At 52.2% G+C, this 24,839-nt stretch overlaps 2 protein-coding genes across 2 annotated transcripts; one reads left to right on the top strand and one right to left on the bottom strand.

Annotated features, from left to right (window-relative positions):
- Positions 1-138: 138 nt before the first annotated feature.
- On the top strand, positions 139-8,078 carry NCLIV_036670 (putative phosphatidylserine decarboxylase proenzyme; the record flags this gene model as incomplete). Its single annotated transcript, XM_003883868.1, has 9 exons — positions 139-240; positions 614-1,315; positions 1,652-1,676; positions 2,801-3,021; positions 4,341-4,634; positions 5,432-5,767; positions 6,333-6,438; positions 6,819-6,998; positions 7,855-8,078. The coding sequence occupies 9 exons, from the start codon at positions 139-141 to the stop codon at positions 8,076-8,078; spliced, it is 2,190 nt and encodes a 729-aa protein (XP_003883917.1).
- Positions 8,079-10,335: 2,257 nt separating this feature from the next.
- Positions 10,336-24,107, bottom strand: NCLIV_036660 (conserved hypothetical protein; the record flags this gene model as incomplete). Its single annotated transcript, XM_003883867.1, has 13 exons — positions 10,336-10,501; positions 11,122-11,320; positions 11,583-11,919; positions 12,362-12,623; positions 12,923-13,305; positions 13,650-14,003; positions 14,321-17,148; positions 17,600-17,915; positions 18,124-18,507; positions 18,907-19,204; positions 19,626-19,796; positions 20,605-20,783; positions 21,159-24,107. 13 exons carry the CDS (start codon positions 24,105-24,107, stop codon positions 10,336-10,338), a joined length of 8,826 nt encoding a protein of 2,941 aa, XP_003883916.1.
- Between the last annotated feature and the right edge of the window lie 732 nt (positions 24,108-24,839).

The following is a 24,839-nucleotide window of genomic DNA, read 5'->3' as shown; positions in this document are numbered from 1 at the left end:
GGCACACGCCTCGCAAACGCAACGCTGGGGGATTTGCAGGCTAGCCTTGCACGCACGTTCGCTTCCAGCCTGAACGAACCTTCTTCAGTGTTGGCCATCCGAAGATGGACTTGGCGGGACCGAATTCTCTTGCGGCTTATGTTGAATCGTCGTGTTATTCGCATTGGCACCGGCCTCCCCAGCAGTACCCCACTCTCTCAAGTCGCTAAAGGACGACTCCTTCTGTTTGTTCGCAAAGTGGTAAGCCGCTACGAAAACTGGGAAAAGGCCAAGGAAGATCTGCAACCCCTCAAAACGGTGTCAAGTCGTGAAACCTCGTGGGGAGTCTTGCTTGGTGAGCCCATCCCCCGGCGCCGGTTGGGTTTCAATGGGAAAACGCGTGATAGGACCTTTGGTTCACGTGAGAGTGAGTTCCTCGACTCTGAGATGATTAAGCGGTTCCCGTTTTTTTCCTTCCACCATTTGGAGCCCACCGTGCGCCGGAGCCCCCGAACATTTCCGACATCATGTACGCGATCCCTTTGTTGCTCAACGTGAACGGAGCTGCCGGAATGGTGCCGAGTTTGGCCTTTTGCACTGTGGTCACCATCTTGCTGTCTGTCCGCCTCTTCAGACACCGACGTCGTCATGCAGAGGTGCTGCACTGGATCCCAGGCCTCTGTTTGGCGTGCCCAAAGTGGGTTTACAGGACAAATACACCCTTCATGTCAGTATGGACGTGTTGGGGCTGACCCCGAAAGACCCATCCCAACAGGGAGAGGCCACAACGCCGGCGGGTGAGCGCGTCTCCAGTTACCAAGCAGCTCAAATCCTCCTGGAAGGATTGCCGAGCTTCGCCATCGGCGACTTTGGCAGTGCAACAGCAAGCCTGAGAAAGCGACCCAGGAAGGCACGCGACGCATCGCTCGACAGAAAGGTGTATACGCCATCTGCCAGTCAATTGGCCCTGCTCCTTCCCTCGACGACGTATTTCGGCGTTGACGTGACCTCTGTTGAGGATGCGACTTTCCGGATTCCGGTCTCTACGGCTCGTCTCGTTCCCTCCTCTTCCATGTCGTACATATGTACCGGATCTCAGAGCCACAGATTAACCCACACAGGCATGAACACGTTGGAGGAAGGCGTCAGGGGCCTTGGTAAAAAGAACAAGGTCAATGCAGGTGCCGAGCTGCTTCTCAGTCTTCTCGCTGCTCGAAAACCTGTAGCAGGTGTAAGCGAACAAGATCCGACAGTCATTCTACTTCAGCTTTGGCGCCACCCTGACGGCTCGGAGACCTGGCAAGAGACCCCGCTCATTTGGGAATTTCCAAACACGGTAAGAGCCCCGGTAGACTGTGGGGTGCACTACTCAGCCCCCTAACACGTGGTATACGACGGATACGCGTCTTCGCTTCTCAAGCGTACTGCTTCGCAGCCCTCGCGAATGTGTGGTCGCCTCGTCGTTCATGCGAGTTGTGTGCACAGAAGCGTAAGGGCACATTCGTTTTTGCTAACGTCATTGTGACCAAATGCTTGTGGAGCAGAAGAGCGGCTGTTCCTCATGTGTAGGTGGCGCCGAAGAAGCACTTTATCCACCAGTCTACCGTGGGCAGCCCACGGCTGCAGCTCAGCTTTCACCGGTCGTCAACTTGCGTTGGTGCTGTCTTTTCAGCTCGAGGCATTCGAGGAAGCAGTCGGTGAGCCTTCGACACATCTTGAGAGGCTGGGCACCTTTTCAAGCTCGAAATGTCGGGAGAAAGCTCCGGAGTGCTTGGCACTTACTGAATTGGTTCGTGCGTCGATGGGTTTCAGTGTTGACGAGCGAAATCCGCCTCTATACGCATGCGAGTGTCCTAGCGACATAAAGAGTAAACAGGCGAGTCTCAACACGCCGGCAGCGGCACTGTGTAGACGTCTGTGTGAACCGTGAATACCTTTTGCGGCGGTCATCAACTTTTGTACTGAGGAGGGAGCCACGGGGAGGTCAGGCTGACTTATAAGACTATGCTTCACTTTACATGGCTTTCGCAACTGCTGCTGTTTGTCCCTGATTCTAGAATCTCGCGCCGGCATCGTTTCCCGAATTACTGCCAATTCAAGGCGCATCGGGAAAATGGCCGGATGGATAGTTTCCCGGTCCTTCTCGAGAAGATTCATAAGAACTTTGATTCAAAAACATAACATTAGTAAGCGCCAAGGGAGTAGAAAAGCTGTACAAGGCAATGATTCTTTACCAGTCGACCGGAGCGTATACGAGTATGTATGTATGTATGTATGTATGTATGTATGTATGTATGTATGTATGTATGTATGTATATGCTCAAGAGCTCTTACGCGTGGATATGCATGTGCATGTAGGTGCGTGGACAGATACACCAAGGCTAATGTAAGGACACATATTCGGGTTGATGGACACGTACCCAACTCTTGTATACATGTACACAAACATGCCAGCGTACGTAAAGGGGGGCGTATGAGTTCTTACTGGCGCGAGTATCGTCATATATATATATATATATGCATACATACATGCAACTGAAAGGGCACATGAACATCCAGTGCCTACCCGTAGCTATGTGTGCGTGTGTGCGCGTGAGATTGTTTGGTTGCGTATCAGCAGGTGACCCCTTTTGCATATCTCTGTGCATATCTAAAGATGTCTTTCTCTTCATGTGCACCTATATTTATTCAGTGCTGTACCGTGAGTGGATGTGCATATCTTCATGGATGTGCACACGCTGATGTGTGCACACTAAAGGATCCTACCGAAGATGGGCATACACGAATATGCCAACGTCTCCTCTCTTTCCCCCTGCTTTAGATATGGAGGAGGCCTTCAGCATGAGTGACCCAGACAGCCGTCACTCAGCGGCAGAGTTTCGCAACTTGCAAGAGTTTTTCACCCGGCCTATCAATTACATGATCTATCGTGATATGGATCCTCGAGCATCCATCATGTCTCCGGCGGATTCCCTAGTCCAAAACGTCTACGCTATTCGTCCCAATTCTCAGGGCCTGATCACTCACCAAATTATTCCGCAGGTATGGACTCGTCAGGAAACGTAACGGAACGGTTCACCCCGCTCCTCACAGACGTACGTACAGAACCTACTCGAGTCGAAGGAGCGGGGCCGGCCGGGGCGGAGCACAGCCCCAGTGCGCTAGAGGATCCGTGCTGCGATTTTGGTCCTTCGATGTTTTTTATCGCGGCCTTGCGGGTGTAGGCAAGGGGTCCCCTCACTGTCTCTTTGCTCGTTCCCCTGGTAATTTTCTTTCCTTTACTACTGCTTGTTTAGACGCATGAGGAGCTCCGGCGTCCTGGAGGCTGTTCGTGTATGCAGTACAGCCACAGTGTGGGCATATCGGTGTTTCCTCGGAGCTCTGCAGAAGGCTGCGAGAAACTGTGCTGTGAGAGTCTTCAAAACCCACCTCGTATTTGCCTTTTCGTTGGATTTTTATTGCTTCCACCCATTTCTTCAAACTTGGCCTCGGCTTCGCAATGTGCATGCCGCAGACGTCGGCTGAACTGAGCGTATTTAGGTTTCCTCCGTCTGTCTGAGGAGAAGCGCAGAAAGAAGCTTCGCTAATTTGCGCTCACCATTGGGTTCTCAGCAGACCCTTTCCGCGTATTTGGTATTTGCAGGTGAAGTCGATGTCGTTCAATTTGCAAGAGTTTCTCTTTGGACCACGAGAAGTACCACCTCTCCAGCTTCAGTCGCCTCAGAACCGCCTATTCGTCAGCATCCACTATCTTGCCCCGAGCGACTATCACAGGGTTCATTCTCCAGCAGACTGGACTGTGACATCGCAGACGTATATCCCAGGGTGCACTCCTTCGGTACGACGCATGCGTGCACGGTTGCCAAACCGCACCTCCCTTGCGCCTCACCCGTCCTCCCATATCTGCGTGGTACCATATGCGCGTCATCTAGGTTGATTGGGTTTGCCAGTGTGTGTGGCTCCGACTGCATGTTCCCACGTCTCTGGGTTGTACGCCGGATACGAATCTCCTCGTGATCTATCTACCTCCCTATCAACCCTGTCGAGCTAGGCGAATAGCGACAACTCCAGGAGTGCGCATGCATCTCAGGGCCCCGCGTTCGACCGCCTGTATTCCCAAAAAACGGCCGCTTAGGGGGATATCTATTCTTCGGTATGCACTACGGATTTATAGTAAAATACCTGTACATGCATATGCATGCTTCGGCTCAAAAGTGTGTCAATCTACGATTCCTCTGCACTGTGTTTCTCCGCGGATGCAAGGGTGGTATACGTCTCCACTGCGTCAACTGAACTGCCGAAAGCGCCGATAGCGTGCAAGATGCACTCTGTACCTCCCTTGTTCCTCCCCGCGTGTTCAGGTGTCCCGCAAAAATCTGGAGTCCGGTGACTTGCTTCAAAAGTACGAGAGGACGGCGCTGGTTGGGCACTGGGACCCGGAGAACAAAGGCCAACAACTGTTCTTCTCTGTGACCATGGTGGCGGCGATGTTCGTCGGAGGTCTGCATCTCTCGTGGGAAGAAGAACCCCTTGGTGCCCAGATGCGGTTAGGCTCCTGCACCAGATACACTGAGACCTTCGAGAAGCAAGTCAACGTTCCGCTGTGCGCAAGTCAGGAACTTGGAGCGTTCCGTTTTGGAAGCACGGTTGTCATGGTAAGTGATGCTCGAGACACGCAAGAACCCGGGTTGTTTTTATCCGCGACCGAGGACTTCGTCGGTCGCCGGTCTCCTGCACGGCTACACGCTAGTGCGGACTTAACAAATCTGTTTGCACTCGAGACTCGGTACAGCGAGATTCGCGGTCCAGACAAGCCGTCGCCGGCTCGGCAGCAACACTGGCGATGTCGTTCGGTTTGATGAAAGGCGAGATGCTGGCATTCAATAATGATTCGTATACGTTCTCGGTATAGCCGCAGGTTCTTCCCAGTGCTAGGCTGTGACCAAGCGGGGAAACTCGCCCCTCACCTGGTTTCGTCTCTCTATGGTCTTTCGTGCACGCTTCTAGCAAGGGAAAGCTTCCACACAGAACCCTCGCTCGAGTCGGTTTGCTTTTTTCTCCCGAATAGTGTCAGGGACTGCGCATGCCCCCGTTTTTCCCTCTCAACCCTGTGTCGCAAGCGACACCGAGCGTACGAGCACTGCATCTCTTCTTAGCATGGAGCGTACGAGGGCGCAGCCAGCAATCACGTAGACATGCACCTTAATGAAAGGAAAAGTCACTGAAGGGAACACATCGAGTTCCTGTGCATCCCCTTCTCCTCCCCTTCAGACGCCCGTGCATGTTGATATATATTGCTTTCATCTATCCCCCATCACCGATGCGCGCACGTAGGCGAGGTCCGACGTATTTGCATACACGCTTTTGGCGTAGAATCGGGTTCTCAGGTTGTTCCTCGGGCGGTTTCCGCGTCTCACCAGAACTGTTCGAGCTTGTGTTTATTTCGTTTTAGATCTTTGAAGCACCCGGTGACTTCGATATGACTTCTCTCGGCCAGTGCTCCCACGTCGCGGCAGGCCAACCAGCGGGCTATCTGGGACAAGGCCTGAGAAGGCCCCTTCAGGAGAGATGCAACGCGTTTCGAGGAAACTTCGATTCATCTTTCCAGTTCTTACAGCACCTCAAAAAAACACCGGACCACGATGAAGTTTTGAAAGAAAACACACTCGCTCCTCGTGCATGGCGTGAGGAACCCGGGCGTGTGTGGAGGGAGATTGTCCGCGCAACTGAACGTGGTCTTCTCTACGGTTTCCCTCTTTCGCGCTACCTCTTAAACCGATGGGCTCTGGTGAGTGAAAGACTCAAGACTACCATCCCGAGACAGGCATGCGAGTAGCGAAAACGTTTGTGAGCGTGTCCACATACCTGAATACCACGTATACGTATTGTTTATATAGTCACGAAGTCCTTTGCGGACCATCACGTACCATGTTTGCGATGACACTGTAGATAAATGGACCCATATACGGGATGAAGCGGAGCCGCGGTGTCAAGCAAATGCCCGTGGCAGATTCGCTCTGACGTTATCGCTTGCATAATGCTCCGCCCTTGGCTGCCGAGTCTTCAAGGGTTGGTTTCCACCAAAGGCTACAGATAACCAATCTTGTCTGGGTTTTCATATCTGTCGCTGGGCCCCTCGATATGCAAAATAACACTTCTGGATCCCTACAGAGTTACTTGAGACTCACACGCGCGCACGCACTCACGTCTCTGCGTCATATATATGTAAATATATATTCCAAATATGTCTCCCGATGTATCTCCGTAGCTATATGTCTCTATCGGCTTTTGCATATGAAGAGACGGCTCCTGAAATAACCGGCGTTTTGTTGTAAGTGCTATTGCCTTTACAGCAAAATGACAACATGGGTGAAGTTGTGCTGGGGCAACCAGCAGTTCTACAGCAAGGCGTCGACGGCAGCGATGTCGTCATTCGGGAGGGATTTCGATGCTTTGCCAGTAAGTTGGGCTTGGATCTTGGACCCGAAATGAAAGGGCCAAAACCTAGGGATGATGAATGGCCACGCACTGGTACTTTCTAGGAACCCTTTTGGCGCAGCTGAAAAATTCGAACCCACGAGGGCCCCCGATGCGCCTCCATGTGTCCCTGTACACAGACATGTCGCTTTAGTATTGTCAATATAAATACGTTCGGGCCCTATGTCTAGATGTTTATGTTGTCTGTAATTGTTTGAAGAGGCCGTACTACCTTCATAGAGCTGTAGGACGCTTTCCTTTTCTGTCCTTTTAGCAGTGTACCGGCATGCCCAGTGAACCCACGACAGCTGCGCTCTCAGGATGCATCCGTGTCGTGTGCATGCATTCGTTTGCTTACGCAGCCCAAAACAAGACGCAGATGCGTCTGGAGATGATGGGACGGCAAAGCCAAGTGTCCCTCTTTGTGAGGGTGAGCCAGGATGAGCAGTTGCTTTTTCACCATCCCTTTTATGGTTGCACTGGAAACGAAAAGCTGGGCAAGCTTGTCCAGGGGATCCATGCGTCCTGGACGCTCCAACCTGGTACGCGCGGTGACGGGATAACAAAACACGCAGAAATGCTTCTAGCGTAGCCTCATGGGGACCGGCAAAAAGAATCCGAGTTGGCCACCGAAACTTCTGTTCTCGTCTCAATATGTGTTCACATGTAGATCTATCAAAATAAAGAGGTCTGTATAGCAGCGGTGAGCTCCAGGATCTCTTTCCGCGTATGGAGGGACGCTAAACTCGACTGCATTGTTCCGCTTCGCGGTCCAAGGTGACCTACTTTAGCGGTTTTTCTGCTCACAGCGCTAGGAGGTTTTTCTCCCGTGCTTCCTCACGTCCACCACGAAGCCTTTCCTCGCGACATACACACCAGAATACGACCTAACTCTCGCTGTTGTGTCGCAAAAAGATGACACAGGCAATTTCTTATTCGTGGCGCTATGCGAGAGACACTTGCATCAGAGTGCAATGCTTGGAAAAGAGAAAACGCACGTAGCTCTTCCATGGGCAGCTCCACGGGAGGCTACGACCCGACCTAGATCTCATTTTGCACGGTGTCTCCAAATACTTAGGAAAAGGGATGAGTCTGGGGGCTCTTTGGGTCCCCCAGAGATGCAGTGTCTCTTGCGGTTGATGAGGGAGTCTGTACAGCTACTGTTTTCTCGAGCGGCTCCTGGGTGTGCTTTACGCAAGCCTTGAACTCTCTTTTCTTCTGCTGGTGGTCTCTACGTTTCACTTCTGTCTATCTGGAGGCGAGCCGTCATCCTCAGTCTGCCGCTGTGTTTTCGGCGCGGTTTTCTCCGTTTGTCTGGGCATCTCCGGTTGAATTGGCTCTATCCAGCCGAACTTTTTTCGCCGCTTCTGCTGCGTTTCCCTTTGTTTCCCCTCGCAGAACACGCCGTGCTGCTCACGCTCAAGGTGTCCACGGGAAGCAAACAAGATGACGGCCGCACTCTACGAGTAGTGAATTCGACGATTCTGGTTCAAACGGAGCCTTGCCAGGGTGGCTGGGAAGACAGCAGAGTCGGGACTACTTCGACAACCTGTGTGGTCCGTACAGTTGAGAAGCGGGAGGACTCCAGTTCGGAGACTGCGCTTACCAATGAGGATCTTTGAGAGCGTGGAGTACAACACAAGGAAATTGCGTCTCCCCGAACAGAATGCCAAAGGTTCACGCGATGTTTCGCAGTCCTACAGCTCAAAAGAGAAACAAACCCAGCGAACTGTCATTGCATCAGTATCTCGAATTTGCCACTTTGCTTTGCGTGTGTTCGATAGCGTCAAACGCAGCCGTGTGCTGTGTGTCACTTGGTGTGCGATACACTCAGAAAAATCACCCTTTTCCGTCTGAGGTCCTTCGCGCGTCTCGCAAGAAGCAAACAGGAGCATCAGAGACGCAGTCGAAATGTTTTTGCCATAGAATCGTTATCCCCTGCATCGTTCAGAAGTGTCAATACATTCTCCGTTAGACAATGCACTAATACATTTTCATTTGCATATGTGTCGGCAGAGTTGAGGCAAGGAATCCTTTCTTGTCGTTGGTAAGTAGGTGACAGCATGAGACGCTTGCCTTGTTTGATGTTTCTCCTGTCGAGGGAGCAATGAAATGGGAGTGGACGTTGCACACGTATGATATTTCCGTTGGTGAGGGATCATCTATGCACCATCCGTTCTGCTGGCCTTTGGCTGTTATCCCCATTTCGTTTGAAAGGGACCGGAGCGGAAGTGCAGCGGCCGAACGAATTCCGTCGAGTCCAGTCCTCTCCAAATATAATCTTACTTGCCATAAGCTTTGCTGCTTCTCTCTCTACTATGGCAGTACAACCGAATACCAACCTCTTTTGGATTCCGGATTTTTCCTTCTCCAACAGCAGTTACGTGGCAACATTGCATGCTTAGCTGCCAAGCCACGAGCACTCGGGGGGTCTTTTCATGTCATTCTGTTTTCTAAATGGACACCAACCATGCAGTTAGTGTCAATTTTCCAAAGACCCATTTTATGAATGACGATTTCCTGTGGGGTTGGTACAGAACCGAGGCTGAATTTTTTCCGCACGTTGTTGGAACCATGGCAGGAAAGCGCCTCTACGGAGGGATGTCTGCGAATCAGTCGCGTTCGAGGCTGTTAAACTACTTCACGAGTTGCTCCCATGTTTTTACATGGGTCCGCGCTCGTATTTCGCCTCAACTCTGTCGAGTTCCTGTAACGCCTTGCATCCGAACCCGGTTTTCTCCGAGTCTGTGTCTGCACCTTCGCAAAACCGCTTACGCATACGCAGCTGCAATACACACAAACAACTGCTGCTCTGTGGAAAAAGTAAACTCGCGCTGTCGGATGCGGCGGTTATTGGGGTCCGTTTGAGGCAGAAGGGGCCTAGGTGTCTCAGCAAAGCGTGAAGTGGTTTCCTGAGGCAGCATGCGCCGCAGAGTGCAACTCAGTCGTCGATTTGCTTGCATTGGAAACACTGCGTTGCGTCGATTTGCCGAGAGCCACGGAAAGTAAACATACACACGAGCAGAAACGCTGCAAAGGTCCTACATTTATAGGTATGTATATACATTTTATATGCTCTCGTTGTGTCTTTCCACTACAAATACACATATTCGTACACACATAAACGTATGCATACACATAATTTTTTTGCATGTGGTGGAAACGTCCGACGGCTGTCAAGTTCACTCCGGGACGAGAATTGCATTTTCGTTGCATGCTTGGCATGGTTCGATGTTACTCCTAATGCAGAGAGGTGTTAGAGAGGAGATACAGCTGATTGCGTTTTCATGCCTACCAGCGTCTGTGTAATTCGATTTCAGCGTGGACCCTCATGGTTCGGGAGTGAACAGTACCGATCTGCTGTTCCCGTGGAGCCAATAAATGCCGATGCATTGGTGCAGTAGTGAGAGGGAAGCGATTTATGTGTCCGTATACGTCTATCCATTCATGTAGAGAAATATATCTGTGAGAAGTTGTGTGCATGCGACCGTAAATCTAAAATGACAGACATTCCCGAGAGCCATACCGGTAGCAAAACACGTCTAAATAGATACTTCCACGCGCGGACGTTTCCAGCCAGGGTTCAAAAGCTATTACGCTACGAGCGTCGTTCAATCTGAAGCCTCATCTGTGTACAGGCATGTTTCACTGAAAATGAGCATTCACAGGTATTCCATGCAATCATGCGTCTATGGCCGTCAAAAATGTGTGCATACTTCTGGCAGCGGTGTCCTGTTTTGTTGCTGCGAGGTTGGGTGGGAAATGAGAAATGGACTGATCGTGTTTGGCGTTTTGCTTTTCAGCCAAGGGCCGCCCCTGTTACGTATCTTCGACGTTGTTCTTCTGCTATGATCTGTCTATGGTAGGCTTCAACGCTCTTCATTTTCTCGAGCGTGTCTTCATCTCGTCTTCCTTCCTCGCCGTCTCTTGGAAAACTGCGTCCTCTTCGTTCTTTCCCCTGTCGGTCACTCCGGGTCTCGCCTTGTGGCCGAGTTGGAAAAACAAAGGAGGCGGAGGAAGAAGAGGGAAGAGAATAGAGAGGCGTCTGGTAGGGATTGGAAGGAGGGGGTTGAAGGCCAGAAAATGAGGCCCTTCGCGGCGGACAAGGAACTTCCCTTTCGTCCTCAGAAGAAGAGTCGTCCATACAGCAGCAACAGACGACCGGGCGACGCCGCACACTCCTTGCATTCCGCGTCCCCGGGCCCTTTCTGGTAAAAATGTGGACAACACGGGGAGGACGCCATGGACGCAATTTTTAATTTTTTCTGGTCAACACTGGGGATACAGATGTCCCTATTCCAACAAATAGCTCAATTCAAGCCCATATATATATATATATATATATATATATATATATATATAGGTCCAGGGGAGCTAGAGCGATGAAGGACATAAACAGCAGAACAGGCAATTCCTCGTTTGCATCCTTGAGTTTAGATGACAGAGGAACAAGAGGAATAACAATCAAAACCAGTCGTCACTGTGTGTTTCTCCAGTCTGCAGTGTTACAGAATGCGAACCACCTGCAGTGTTACAGAATGCGAACCACGTCTGCAGTGTTACAGAATGCGAACCACGCATAGGAAGGCTTGTCCCTCCCGTTCCTCTCGTTTAGGATTTAGCCGAGAAGCAAATGCGTGGCACCAAGATTCCGAAACACCTCACCTTTTCTTCTTCCGTTTGCATATTTTGATGAGGCAGTTCAAGAGAATGAGGAACATCACGACGAAGAAGCACAGTTCCATTCCTACGATGATCGACTTGGGAACGTGGTCTGTAATCCACGTAGGCAACCACTTGGTTAGAAGGTCTAGCACATCGTGTGTGCCGTATGCCTGAGCCTTCGTGAGAAAGTGGTATTCTTCTGCAAAAACGAAAGGGTACAATTGCAGCAAGAATCCGAGAAAAGGGAAGAATACATCAAGTGCACTCACTGTTATCGTGCCATTGTGCGAGGGGTCGTCCCCCTCGTTATACTGCGCTGGGAGCGGATGGCAATGCATAATCGTACGAGACTCCCTTGTTGCCAAAGATTCCCGGGTCACCTGCAGCCCCGTGTTGCGCCTGTGCGCTCCCTCGTTCCCCCCCTTTTTTTCCAAATCCGCTTTTTTGAAGCGTCTTCTTACCGAGCGAGCTAACTGCCGCATACTCCCCAAACGGTCCTGTCCGCAAGGGAGACGTGGGGTCTTCGAGTTGACACTGGAGCGCCAGGAGAATTTCCGCGGAAGTCAAAGGTGGCTCATCTTCTCTCACAAATCTCCTGTCCTTTCCTTCTTCCATCGTGAAGGCGCTCTCCATTTCACCCCTCTCGCGTGTTCCTTCTTCTGAGCCCGCTTCCCGGGTAGCAAAAGGCGGCTTCTTGCGAGACGAAAATGGAGAAGGATGGATGCGAAGCAGAATACTAACGCTTCCGTCAGAGACACTGAGGACCTCAATTCGCTCGCGGGTCAGCGTGGGAACTGCCTGACAAATTATCGAATTGGAGAGGTGGGTGACAGAAAACCAGAGGCAGCGACAAAGGACAGAAACCCCAGGAACACAAAAAATGTTCAAAAACTTCATACACATACAAATATAAGTATATACATTTTTGCACCATTTTAAGATCGATTAGTGACAACCTATACGAAGAGACACGGCGAATGGAGTGCCGAGACGAGTCCGCCTCGACGTGTGGAGCGGTTGTATGCCGGAATCTATTGCTATACAGATACCTCCTGGCACGTGTCGATCACATTTTCTCGTTCTGTACATATATATATATATATATATATCTGCTTGCATGGTCAAATATCTTTATTTCTGCGTTCAGTTGCTCCTACTCCCATCAAACGTTCTTTGGTTTTCCTGCCTAAATGTTTTCACGTGCACATATTTCCGATTCCTTTCATGAGGCGATGCGTACTTCCGCAACTGAGTCTCTAAAAAGGCGAGTGAATTCCTCGACGCCTCCTTCTTTCTCCATCGTCTGTCGAAGGTCGACAGAAACGACAAGCCGGGCGTGTAGAACTGACGGCCCCTTGACGCACTGGCGCCCGTCGCCTTCGTAGCCTTCTCGGCAGCTACAGAAATAGCCTCCCTCCGTGTTGATGCAGAGCGCAAGAGCAGACGGCGCACAGGAGGCTAAGCCCTCTTCGCATTCGTCGATGTCTTCGCAAGTGTCTTCGCTGAGAAGAAACAGCACATGAGCAAGGAGAAGGACAAGAAAAGAGCAAACACACGCCTCACAGGCAATCGCAGAGCGCCACGTCCTTGACAGTGTACGCTCCTCGAACTGACGCACGAAGATACACCTCGAAGACGCTCGAAAAAAGGACTGCATGCACCGACGTCAAGTCTATAGCAATTCCCTCAATAGTCCTTGTTTTTAACAGGGAACAGCCCGCGAAAAAATCTGTCATGCACACGCCAATTCTTGGGTCGAAAGAGGGCTGGCCGGATAGAACACAATAGATTCCGCGCCTACGTGGTTTGGACGTAGCCTTCGTTGCACCCACAGGAGCCGTCGGGCAGGCAGTGCAGAGTCGAGGGACATAACGGCTTGCCGTCTCTGTCGACGCATCGGCGATGCTCCAAGTCGCTGAGAGTGTCGCCCTGAGCGACTTCGGACTGGGGCATGCAGAAGGAGATGCCGTCGCCGACGTAGTGAGCCTTGCAGACGCATCGGAAACTCCCTTTCGTATTGATGCACAGAGCAGCGGGGTGACAAGGGGAAGTCGCTCCAGCTGCACACTCATCGACGTCTCTGCAATTCAGACCGTCGCCCTCGTAGCCGATTTTGCACCGGCAGCGATACGCGCCCTGTGGTGTAAACCACACTGTGGACGTCGCTGGAGCGCGCGGTGGAGCCTGAAGAGCACGCAGAGAAGAACAAGAGGGAGAAGCTAAACCCATGAGAAACAGAAAGAGCGAAGAAAACGACAGATGAGAGACAGAAGAAAGAAACGCGAGGAGAAAAAATTGACGGTTGGGCTGGGATGCAAAGAGAAGTCGACGCCGCGACGGCCAGGTCAAAGGCACGAGCGGGACTGAGAACGAACACACAAGAAATGAGCAGAGCATGAAGAACGTAAAGGAAGGCGGTGGACTCTAAAGCATTTCTGGCATCATGACGGTTCGCTGTGATCAAATCTTGCTGGGTCTGTTCTTGTCTCTCGTATCTGGTGTTGTCTCCACGCGACCTGTTCTCTCACCTGATTCTCAGCTGCACTCTCCTGCACTGACTGTTTTCGCTCCGACCCGGTCTTTCCTGTCGTTGCCGAGCTGCTGCCTCTCTCCCGAGAGGAAGAGAAGTGAGAGGGAACCGAGGAAGCGAACGACGGGGCAGATACAGAGGCCAACGCCGAGAAAGACGAGGAGTGAGGCGAATCAGAAGAGGGAGACACCGAAGAAGCGGAAGCAGGCTCTGTCTCGACCTCTTTTTCAAAGTAAAAGAGACGGGATTGGGAAGGGAGACCACTAAGGGACAGCGTAACGTTGGATGGAACCGGAGTTTCTTCGCATATCGCGTTCAGTCCACACTGGTTGTTTATGCAAGGCCCTGTGGGCTGCACACACGCAAGAAACGAAAGGAGAAGCATGAACGGCAACGACGACAGCACCCACAGAGTGCGTGCCAGGAGAGGCAGGAAGGTGAAAGGAGACAACGGAAGGGAAAAGATAACAAGTGGAAACACAAAGCCAAGGTGAGACATCCGAAACAAAGAGGCGAAGACGGCAGGAGAAGGACATATCTGGAGGAAAAGCAGAGAGGGCCGCCCAGGCCAAATGCGTAGAGAGCGGCGGCGTCACAGAACCAGAAACCGAGGTCGGGGGGCCATGCGTTTTCTTCCGGTTTGAATTTGCTTTCGGCCAGTTCACCCACCTGCTGCTGGTCAAGCCACAGACGCCCTAGGCGACTGCGGTGCGGGCAGTCGCCGCCATCAGCCGAAAACTCTGGGCGATCACATGGAGGGTCACATATGCCGTCGCCTATCCATGCTGGTTGGCAGTCGTCTTCTTTCTTTTTCTGTTCTTCACCTTCTCCAAAAGAGAAGAGGGACGAAAAGAAAGAGAAAGACGAAGGCGGCGTCTCGTCTTTTGGCGACGGCAGAGACAGCAGGAAGCCTCCTCGTTGCTCCGTCACACTCTGCATCACAAAACCTAAGACATGGCGTGAGTCGATCTCCGGGAGGTTGTCCTCCTCTTCTCTGATGTCAGCCCTGTGCGCGTCTTCGCTATCCCCTTCGTCCTTCGTTCTCGCATGCCTCGCTTCTTCCCTCTGTTGCTTGTTTTCGGTGGTGCCCTTCTTGCCGTCGGTCTGTCTCTCTTTCTGCATGCGCGCGTAGGCTCCTCGCGATACTGAAACAATCTCCAGTTCCCCGACATCTTCTTTTTCTCCCCACAGAAATAAGACATCCTGGGTGAGTTCTTCCATGGTGATTTTGGACCATCTAACTGTCTCCGTGTTTCCTTGTTCGTCTCCTCTTCTCTTCCGCTGCGCCGCGCGTTCACTGCTAGTTGCTTCTCCATCTCGTCGCTCTTCGCCCTGCTTATCCTCCTTTCCGCCTTCTTTCTTCTTCCCACTCTGTTCATTCTCCAACCACTGATCCGTCCTCTCCTTGTCCCTATTTGGCGCCGCGGCTGAGTTCGTTTCCTGTTTCTTTCCTTCGTCCGTCCCCTCTTTTCCTTCCTCCTGTCTTCGCCTGTCCCCGGTCTGCCATTGGTCCGTACCTCTGCCGACAGAAGCAATGAAGGTGTGACCCTCACGCTCCTCTCGTAGGGCAGCAGCAAGTTGTTCCTTCAGCCAGGCCTCTCGCTGCTCTTCGTCATCTGTTTCACTCAAGCGCCGACCTTGCCTTTCCGCTGAGCTCGAGGAAGAGGCAAAAGCAAGACCAAGACGCGGCTGGTGATGTTCGAACGTGAAGGTTTTTCGGATGGGCTGCAGGATTCCGCCGCTTGACTGTGGACGCTCATTTGGCATGTTGTTCACCACCACGTAGAGAGTCAGTTTAGACACCCTGTCTCCTTCCATTTCTCCTAAGAGATATGCGCGTTCTCCACAGGCTCTGCCGTCTTCTCGCTGGCCAAGCGCACCCCCGAAAGCAGCCGGGAGCGCATGCGGGGACGAACTGGAAGAAGCCGCGGAAGAGTCGTGAGTCTCGCCCCGTCTCGACTGCAGGTGGCGGCGCGCGGCAGTCTCGCCTCCAGAGGAGGGTAGAGAAAAGAGTGTCTCCGACGAGATTACTAGAGGCCGCGTGAAGAAGGTCCCTTCTGTCCCTTCATGTTCGATTTCGCGTTTTCTCTTGCTTTCGCCACTTCGGCCTGACAGCCATGCAGAGGAAGGCCGTGAACGGGACGTATCCACCGAACCAAAAGGAATACCGTCCTCTTCAGCCATCTCATCCTTCGTCTCTTCCTTGACCGTTCTCTGTTCTTCTTCCTCTTCTGCCAGTCGACGCGCCGTAAGCACACGCGTCTGCGCTGCGGCAGCGGCTAGAGCCTCGCGAGGGGAAGAAGCGAGCTGAGAAGGAAGCGCCGACGACTTACTGGCAGAGGCGTCAGTGTATGGGGTGCCTTCACCTGAGGCTGAAGGAGACGGAGAGACAGACTGAGCGGCCAACGAGGAACGAGAGGCCGAGTTTGGGTGAGCGAATGTGGAGCGCATTGCTCTCTGAGCACATTCAAGTGCCGCAGCGTCTTCATAGAAGATAAAAGGAAACGTGAAGATTCGGCGCTCTTCAGTGTTTCTTCTTGAAGGACTCTCAGGGACATCCTGCATGGCGATCAGAAGCGACTCCAAGTATTCGCCCTGTCCTTCCTCTTCTCTCTCGTCTTCTCTGTCTGTCTGTCCTTCATCTGCCTCGTCTTCTGTTTCTTCTCTTGTTCGTCGTCGTTGCATCGCCAGAGGCCGCCTCCGAGGATCTTTGAAGGACGGCAGAACTGCTCGCTGTTGCCTGAGGAGCCACACGCGCTCGTCCCACCAGCTTTCAGCGACCGAGAGGTTTTCCGGCTTGCGCCGTGGAGGATCAACCTTATGCTGCTCTGTATTTGCTCCTTTGCGGCCCTTGCGTTCTTTGGGAGACGCTGAAAATGAGCTGAAAGCCGCTTCTGCAGTTCCCGGTGTTCGCTTCGCGTCTTGTCTCTCGTTTCGCCCTGCTGTCTCTTCTCCCCCTGGTGTCTTTTTCCCTTCCGACTCGCTGTCTTCTCTTTCCGCCTCAGTCTCTCCGTGCCGACCAAAGCGCTCCCTTGAGTTTTCTGGGTGGTTCTTTCGTTTTCCGGCCTCTGGTGCGGAGTCTTCCCTTTTCCCAGGGGTCCCACGTTTCGTCGCCCCTGAGCTTCTGCTTCCTTCCCGTTCTTCTTCCCGTTCTTCTTCCCGTCCTTCTTCTTGTTGTTCTTCTTGTTCTTCGGGTAGAGTCCCCAACCAGTCAACGTCGGTGATGTCCGTCATGGAGGCTTGTAACGTGCTGAACACTTCGACGACAATGTGGAACGTTCCTCGGCCTCTCTCTTTTCTCTCCTCTTTGGCTGTGCTGACTCCTATTTGTGGGGTGGGAGGCGGAGTGGAAGAGGACTCCAGGAAAGATGAAGAAGCCGAAGAAGATGCCAGATTTCCTTCGCGGCGCTGCATTGGACTCTGCTCTTCTCGTTGTGGCTGGGGACGAGCCGCAGGAGGCGCCGAGCGCCCATTGCCATGCACCGAAGAAACGAAGCCTAAAAAACACAAGACAAAGGAGCGCAGGTGGGCATGTAAAGAACAGGGAAACACATGCATGTACCTACATATATATATATATATATATATATTTCAGCATGCATGTGTATATCTCTGGTGAATGGCTGCATGCTTAAACCCTTGTATCATTTAGGAGTGTATGACTCGAGGCCGCTGTTTTTGTGGTTAAACAGGCATTCAGCAAAGGAAGGCGAAAACATGACAGCCATGTGTGGCTACGCCGGGAAGTTGGTTTGTGAAGGAACCGATTGACGGCTAAGCAAATCGGTAGGTGATAACATCTCTGTAGGTGCATCTGTGGTCATAGAATTCGATATCTAAGCTGTTAGTTTTTAGCTGTTGGTAGGCGAGTATGGCTTGACCCTGCTTCCTGTAGACTCTCCCTGTCTTTCGCTTTCGCATCGCCCGGTCTTGCGTTTTCGGTCTCACCCCTGAACATGAGAGCGAACATGAGACTTGCAGGCGCGATGGCAGCGAGGCCGACTAGGTGGTGTCCTCCCTGGCGCTTCCCTCCCAGGAGTCGCGCCTCCAGAACTTCAAAGCGTTCCTCTTCTGCTTCCTCTGCTGGATGCGGAGAGGCCCCAATTGACGACGCGGGAGAGGACGCGAGAGTCGAAGAAAAGTAGCAAACACTTCCTCGCTGGTTCTTCTGGACCGACGTGACGAAGGCGGCATAGCGAGACTGAACAGACCGGTGATATTGCTCTGCCCAGAGGGACGCGCCGCGCGTGTTTTTGCAGTTCAGCTGCAGAAGCAGAACACGCCGGTGAGAAGGATAGTACTAGGGAGAGAGCAACGACGAATTAGAGGACAGCTAAGAAACGTGTTTTTCTTCCTCAGCTTCGATACGGCGGTTTTCCTGCATCAAGATATGTGGAGGCCTGGATGAGGGGAGCGGCATGCGTCAATGAGGAGCATAGACCAGAGCGTCCAGGTTGGGCGTCCCGGCTCACCTGCATATTAGGATCAGGAAAATACATGCTGAGGCCTGCATATCTGCCTTCCTCCCTCGTTCCCACCTCCATAACCACCATGGCTTTGAGCATCCTCCGAAGACTTGCAACCTTCTCCGCCACAGAGAGCAGCGGCGCGGCTCTTTTGCTGGAGAGCGGAGCAGCGTTTGCAGAGGAATAAGAGGACAGGGAAGAAGGCGACGGCAAGGAAGAGTAGACCTGGTGGCGTTGTGCAGTCAGAAGGCGCAGCAGGTGATCCAGGAAATCGAAGAGGTCGAAGCACGAGCACAAGCTGACCATTTCGCAGCCGCGGATTGTGAAGGAAGCAGCAAGGGCTCGCCGAATGACGGAAGAGATGGCGCTCCCGCCGCATGCGAACAAATGCTGGAAGGCAACACGAAAAAGGAAAAGGTGGTGCAGAAAAGGGGGTGAAGGACTCGAAAACGAGAACAAACAAAAACAAAGTGGTGCATGAAGTGGAGTCAGCGGCATGCAGAAAGATACGCTGTTTCAACGAGACTGGAGAAAAGGCAGAGAAATCCGGACAGGGAACCAGGGGCGCAAAGCGGAGTGCCGCAAGTGCCAGCTGCTTCTCAGCCTTTCCTTTCTCTTCTTTTTTCTCTGGTTCTCTTTTCCCATTTCAAGATGCCTTTCGGGACACCACCGACCTGCAGACGGAGAACGCAGTTCGCCACACAGAAAAACCCACTCTGTGTATCTCCCTTTTCCTCCTTTTCATCCCCTGCTTCGCCTTCTGTGTGAGGTCTCGTTTCCGCTTCTTACATCCATGACTTCTTCGAATTTGTGTTTGAAGGTTAGAAATGTTTTGACTTCAATCAGCGAGAGAGTCAAGGCAACCGAGGACCGAGGATGGAGGGCGTAACTGGCAATGAAGCGTGACGCGTATTCATATGCTGTTGAGAGACGAAAGGGCGAAGGCGCAGCGGAGAGAGAAGCCAGAGACGGAGGAAGAGCCGCCGGGGAAGGTGCAGAGGAAAAAAACTCGCGACGGGAGGGAGGAGGGAGAGACTGAGGAGCAGACGCATCCGCGTTGTCGAGAAGAGTCGTGGGGTCGGTCAGGCTGAACGACAACTCGAAACAGGCACTCTCGGACATGTCTTCAAGGGGGAGAGGGGGACGGGAAATGGGGCAGAAGAAGGCTGAAGAACGGAGAGGAGGTCGAATCGAGCACCACAGATAAGCAGAAGAAGGACACCAGGAGGGCGCCGAAGAAGATTGACGCACCGAGTCTCGGCCATTCTCTCCGTGGCCCGGTTCTCTCTGTTCACTTGTGCGTCTACAGGGGACAAAACCTGTCGACACCGGAAGAGAAGCGAAAGCTGCGTGGAGCAGAGAGTTTATCGAGGAAAAAGAGGACTGGAAGTGAAGCGGGAGGGAATGGGACGTGGCATCGCGAAGAAACGCGATGGGAGAAAGGGGGAACAAGAAAACAGAGATCCGAAACCAAGGCGAGAAACGAAAACAGAGATGCAAACGCTTACTGGTAATTCCACCCATGACCAGGCTCATTGTCTTCACTCGCAATAACAAAATGGGCAAAGGGGGCAACGGCTTCGAGGACGTCGTAGCTCGCCATCAGACACGCATCAAAACCTAAGACACTGAATTTGAATGCGGGGTCGTGCTTGCCTCGAGCACTTCCTCGGAGGCCTCTGAAAGAGAAAACAGGACGTGAAAAAGAATAGCAAAGGGAAACCCGCTAGGCTGTTGAAACGAGAGAATCTGTCTTCTCCCATCCCGATGAAAAGGAATTATCGTCTGTGAAGCTTGGAACGGAAACCATTCTGTTTTCGTCTACCTTTTCGAATCTGTCCGCTAGCAGCAGAGCGACAATGAGCAAAAAGCCGAGTTGCAGACCGGTGTATAAACCCCGAAGGCGACAACTGGAGAGATGGCTCGTTGACGATAACAACCATGAACATACAAAAGGGCACAGCAGGATAGCTAGGTCGGTGTCCCCTCACTTTAGAATAGGTGGACAGATTCTGCAGGGAAAATAGACGACTGTGTGCAGTTAGAGACCTCAATAGAGAGATGATGGATAGACGGAGCGATATGTAGACAGGCACAGCGATAGAGAGGAATGCTTGCACAGAGAAATAGACGAGAAAACGATTAGTATAAAAGGCGCTACAGAGCGACAGAGTCAAACACCGAGACAGGAGCAATATATATATGTATATATATATATATATATACAGCCATATACACGGGGGTACTGATGTTGAAATCGCGATATCGTCAGATTACGAGGTATAAGAACAACTTGAGCAATAGGAAGACGCAGACAGAACGTTACAAACGGGTCATGCAGAGAGAGTCTGGGGGCAAAAAAAAGCTTGCCAGACGGGCAATTCGAGAGAGAGGTTAAAAAGAACAGCCACACTTGAGCTAATCTCGAAGGACCCGCATTCCTTAAGAAGGGCAGTGTGCCGGCAGGTGCTTCATCTTCTTCCGTACTTTTGCAAGCCTTGTACCAGCTCCTTCAAGCTCATGGGTGAATTGTCAGCGTTGCTCTCGTCATCACCGAACCCCACCCAGGCGCTTCCATGGTTCCAGAGAGTCAGCGCCGCATGTCTTGCAGGAAATAGATCCAAGTTTCTTTGAAGGAAAGACGCTAGGACGGATGGCGAGTTCATGTCGACCTTAAACGAACAACAAATGAGACATAAGGAAGCATCCAAAGTCCGACAGAGCCTACAACCTGGTACAGTCCCTCATCAATATTCCTATATATGCATATATATATATATATATATATATATTTGGGCACACACAGGCTAAGGATACTTGGATAGCTGCTTGTATGTACGGAGAAGGAAAGTATACACCCTGGTCGTTGCAAATGATCTGGCAATCTATGTTTATTTACGGGGACAAGGGGGCATATACGAACTTTCGTGCAGGTTTAGGTACGCGCGCATGCTAGGCGAACTGCATGTGAACATGAAAATAAAAATGTGTATGTGCCTCCCGCCTCTGTCTTCCCCATGCTCCTCTGTGTTAGACTTTACCTCTCCCAGATCTCTCAGCAGCATCCATTCAAATCTTCCATCTTCATTTTTGACCCTCAATAGTTCATACGCAGTTTCTGAACTGAGCTCAGCTGTTCCCTGCCAGCCCTCCTGGACAAATATCGTCTGGTTTCCTCGGACACGAATATTTCCTTTTTGAGTGTACTCGAGATTTCCGCAAATGTGCACTCGGCCTATGCTTGCTTCGGTGGCTTTGCTTGGACTTCCACTTTTCGGTCGATCCAAGAGAGTCACGATATACATCTGGGCTAGAGCTAGGTGCGGCGCTAGCGGGGTAGGTGCCTGGCTAGCCGCCCCTCCAGGAGTTCCGCCTCCAGAGAGACCTGAATTCTGTGCAGCTAAAATAGCGTTCAAAGCTCGTCGGCCTATATACGGATTTAGGATTTCCTCCATGTCGAGGAGCGCAGACTCTTCTAAATTGTTGTCTGCGTGGAGGAAAAAGAGGTGAAGAAAGTGAAGGAGAGGCAGAGCAGAAGCAGCGGACGGAAGAGAGCGGCATATTGAAGAGGCTGAGGGCGGAGGAAGAGCGAACGGAGAAGCAGTAAACGAAGCAAGAAGAGGGGGAGGCGAGGACGAAGAAGAGGGCAGAGACGACGATGACGAAGAAGAGGAAGACGAGGGAGAGGACGAATAAGAGGAGGAGAATGACGAAGGTAAAGAGGAAGGAGAAGAAGTAGGACTAGGCGTCGTAGAAGATGTGGAGATAGAAATAGGCGAAGAACTGGGGGGCGGGGAATAGGGAGGAGACACGGCGGACAAAGAAGGGTGTCCGGCGATGATTTCCCAGGAAGGCTGCACATCGGCAAATCCTATTAACGCTTGAAACCAGTCTCCTATTGCCCCATATCCACCACTTGGCTCGCCTGCGTCTTCTCTCCCCCCCGAAGAAGTGGGCTCGACAGAAGTGCTTTCGTCTTCTCTCTTGCGAATGGAAAGGCAACGTCCCGTCCCGTCCGGATAAAGACGCCGCAGCGAAGAGAATGTTAAATTGCATGAGAGGCAGTTGTCGGCTTTTCGGTAGCAGCAATCGGCCCGGCAGGTTAGGCAGGAAGGATGGCAATGGTCCTTTAGACGCTCCTTTGCCTTTTTCCGTTCCAGGTTTTTTTCCCGTTCCTCCTCTCCAAGCCGCTGCTCGGTGTCCCCCCTGGCGCCTTCGTCTCTTAGGGGACGGTCCCCCGACCCAGAGAAAGAGCACGGCAACGAAGGAGACGCAGGAGAGAAAGAGGAAGGCGCGGAGGAAGAGGACATAGACGAGAGGGAACAAGACGAGGACACGGACGAGGGCGGCCCGTCGGCTTCAGGAAGAGGAGAATGAGATGAGAAGTTGCAAGAAACCGCGGGGTTTTCCTCGCTGTCGACGCCTAAGCAAACGTCTGCAGCAGAAGGCGAGGAATCGCCAGGGGCGACCGGGATACAGAGCCCGCTGCCGTCCTGGAAGAGGGGGGTAAGGATGTGGGGCAAAGAGCGAAGAAAGGGAACAGAGAGAGCAGAGAAAGAGGAAGGAGAGAGGAACGCGCTTGACCCAGAAAGGTCCGGCGCGAATGGAAAGATCGAAGCACCGGGAGGCGAAGAAGAGGGCGAAAGAGAAGGAGACGAGGCAGACGCAGGGAAAGACGAGAAGAAGGCGAAAACTTCGGAAGGAGAGGAGATCTGGTTCGGACAAGAGCGACAGGCATTTTGAGCATTAGGGCGAGAACAAGAGAGACAGCTCGAATGGCACCCCTTCCTCTCCAAGGGAGGAAACGAAAGGGCGGAAGAAATGTGTGAAGGTAGAACATCCGCTGTGGACAAAGTCGCGGAGACACCGCCAAACCCACCAGCAGCGGCCAGTGCTTTTTCTTGGAAGGGCCGAGCAACTCTATTTCCTTCTCCGAGTCCGTTAGATTGCTTTTCCTCGTGTCCTCTCCGACCTCGTCTCTCTCTTCCTACCTCTTTCTCCCTTCTGTCTTTGCGGGGATTTTCAAGCGGCGTCGCAGCGCTCCCAAAAAGCAGGACAGGAAGACCGTGTAGAGCCCAGAAAGGCGACAAAAGAGAGCAGAGAGACGACGATGAGGAAGATGGTGAGGAAGGCAGGTCGGAGAAGAAAGGGAAGAAAGAAGACAACCATTTGTTAAACGAAGGAGTGGGCCACGAGGAAAGAACGAAGGTTGACAACGACAAGCGAGACGGAGGGGAACGAACCGAACCGGGTTCCCCTCGACGTCCTTGTGCCGCGTCTTGTCTTCGCTGGCTGACAGCTGCTGGCATCGACGGAGAAACAGAAGAGAAAGAAGAAGCGAGGGAAGAGAAAGAGAGCTGGGAAGAAGAGAAAGAAGGCGATGAAGCCAACAAACGCTGGGGGGCGATGAGGGTCGATGGTGGTTCTGGGGAAGGCCGAGAACCCAGGCTAGCGTCTGGCGAAGAGGGAGAAGGGATTGAAGGAGAGGAAGACGGGGTCGATGCTGGCAACAAAGACGCCTGACCGCGATCCAGACAGGTGCAGGGATTCGTGCGTCCCTGTCGTTTCCTTATCCACATGCGCTTTGCCTTTTTTTCTCTGGAATTTGTGATGCGCAAGAGTGAGGCAGATGCGCTAGAGAAGCGGGAAGAAAGTGGAAAAGAAGAAGGAAACGGCAACTCTGTTTCAGTACTTTCTTCAAGAAGGGAACAGGAGCCTACGTTTTCTATGTCCTCCCTCAACGCACACTGACCTGCCCACGCGAAGCCTCCTCGGCCTTTTTCTCCTTCTCCAGCTCGCCATCTCCGTCCCTCCCTCTCCTTGGCCCGCAGTAGCCTTGTTATTTGGTTTGATCTGTGCGCCACAACGGTCGCTGCGCTGCAGACCGAAAACAGCAACGAAAGAAGGAAAAGGTAGTGCCAGAAAAGAACAAGTCTTGCCGTCTTTGGAATCCATCTTGGAGAGCTTCGTGATCGAGAGAAATGCTGCATTGTTGGCTGCAAAAAGCGGAGTTCCCCGCCTAACGTGTTCTGTGCGAAGATCGGAAGACAGACCAGTGCGAAAAGATACAGGAAATGCCGTCTTTCATGGACGGGAGAAACGCGACTGCGCCGAAGCCAAACATGTGCCAAGGAAGGAAACGCAAAAAACTTGGACGGAACGCCGAGCCCACTCCTCGCAGAGAGTTTCAAAGGATGCAGTTGGCCGATATCTGCCGAGTAACGAAGAGCTAGGGCGGAAAGAAAACGCTAGGCAGAGAGGAAGAACAAAGAGAGACGAAGAGGACGAAGAAAAAGAGGAAGAGGGAGAAGGATGTGGTCGGACACAAAAGGAAGAGAAGACTGAAGGCGTCTTCTTCGCAGAAGAACGGGCGTTTTTCTCAAAAAACGGGGAGAAGAAGGAAGCACAGGCACGGAAGCACAGGCAAGGGAGGCAGGACGCAACGAAGACAGGGAGGGCACCAGAGAAGAGGCGGAATGCGGTGAGTCAGTCATTTGTCGATCCATGCTCATATCTATCTTCTCCTCTTTCGACTTCTCCCAGCAATACTGTTCCTTTTTTTGATCCTTGAACCAGCTCGAACTTCCGACTGCGGCCGACGGTACAAAATGCGATCGCGGTTCTGCTTGTCGTTCTCTAATGGCCGGTGTCGCGATTATTGAGCTACTCAAGCCGGTGTATGATGACGAAGGTGGACTAAACGTAAGGTAAGAAGAAAATCG

This window comes from Neospora caninum, chromosome VIII (genome assembly GCF_000208865.1).
Source record: "Neospora caninum Liverpool complete genome, chromosome VIII".
Taxonomy (NCBI): Eukaryota; Apicomplexa; class Conoidasida; order Eucoccidiorida; family Sarcocystidae; genus Neospora; species Neospora caninum.
This window is presented reverse-complemented; position numbering and strand designations above follow the sequence as displayed.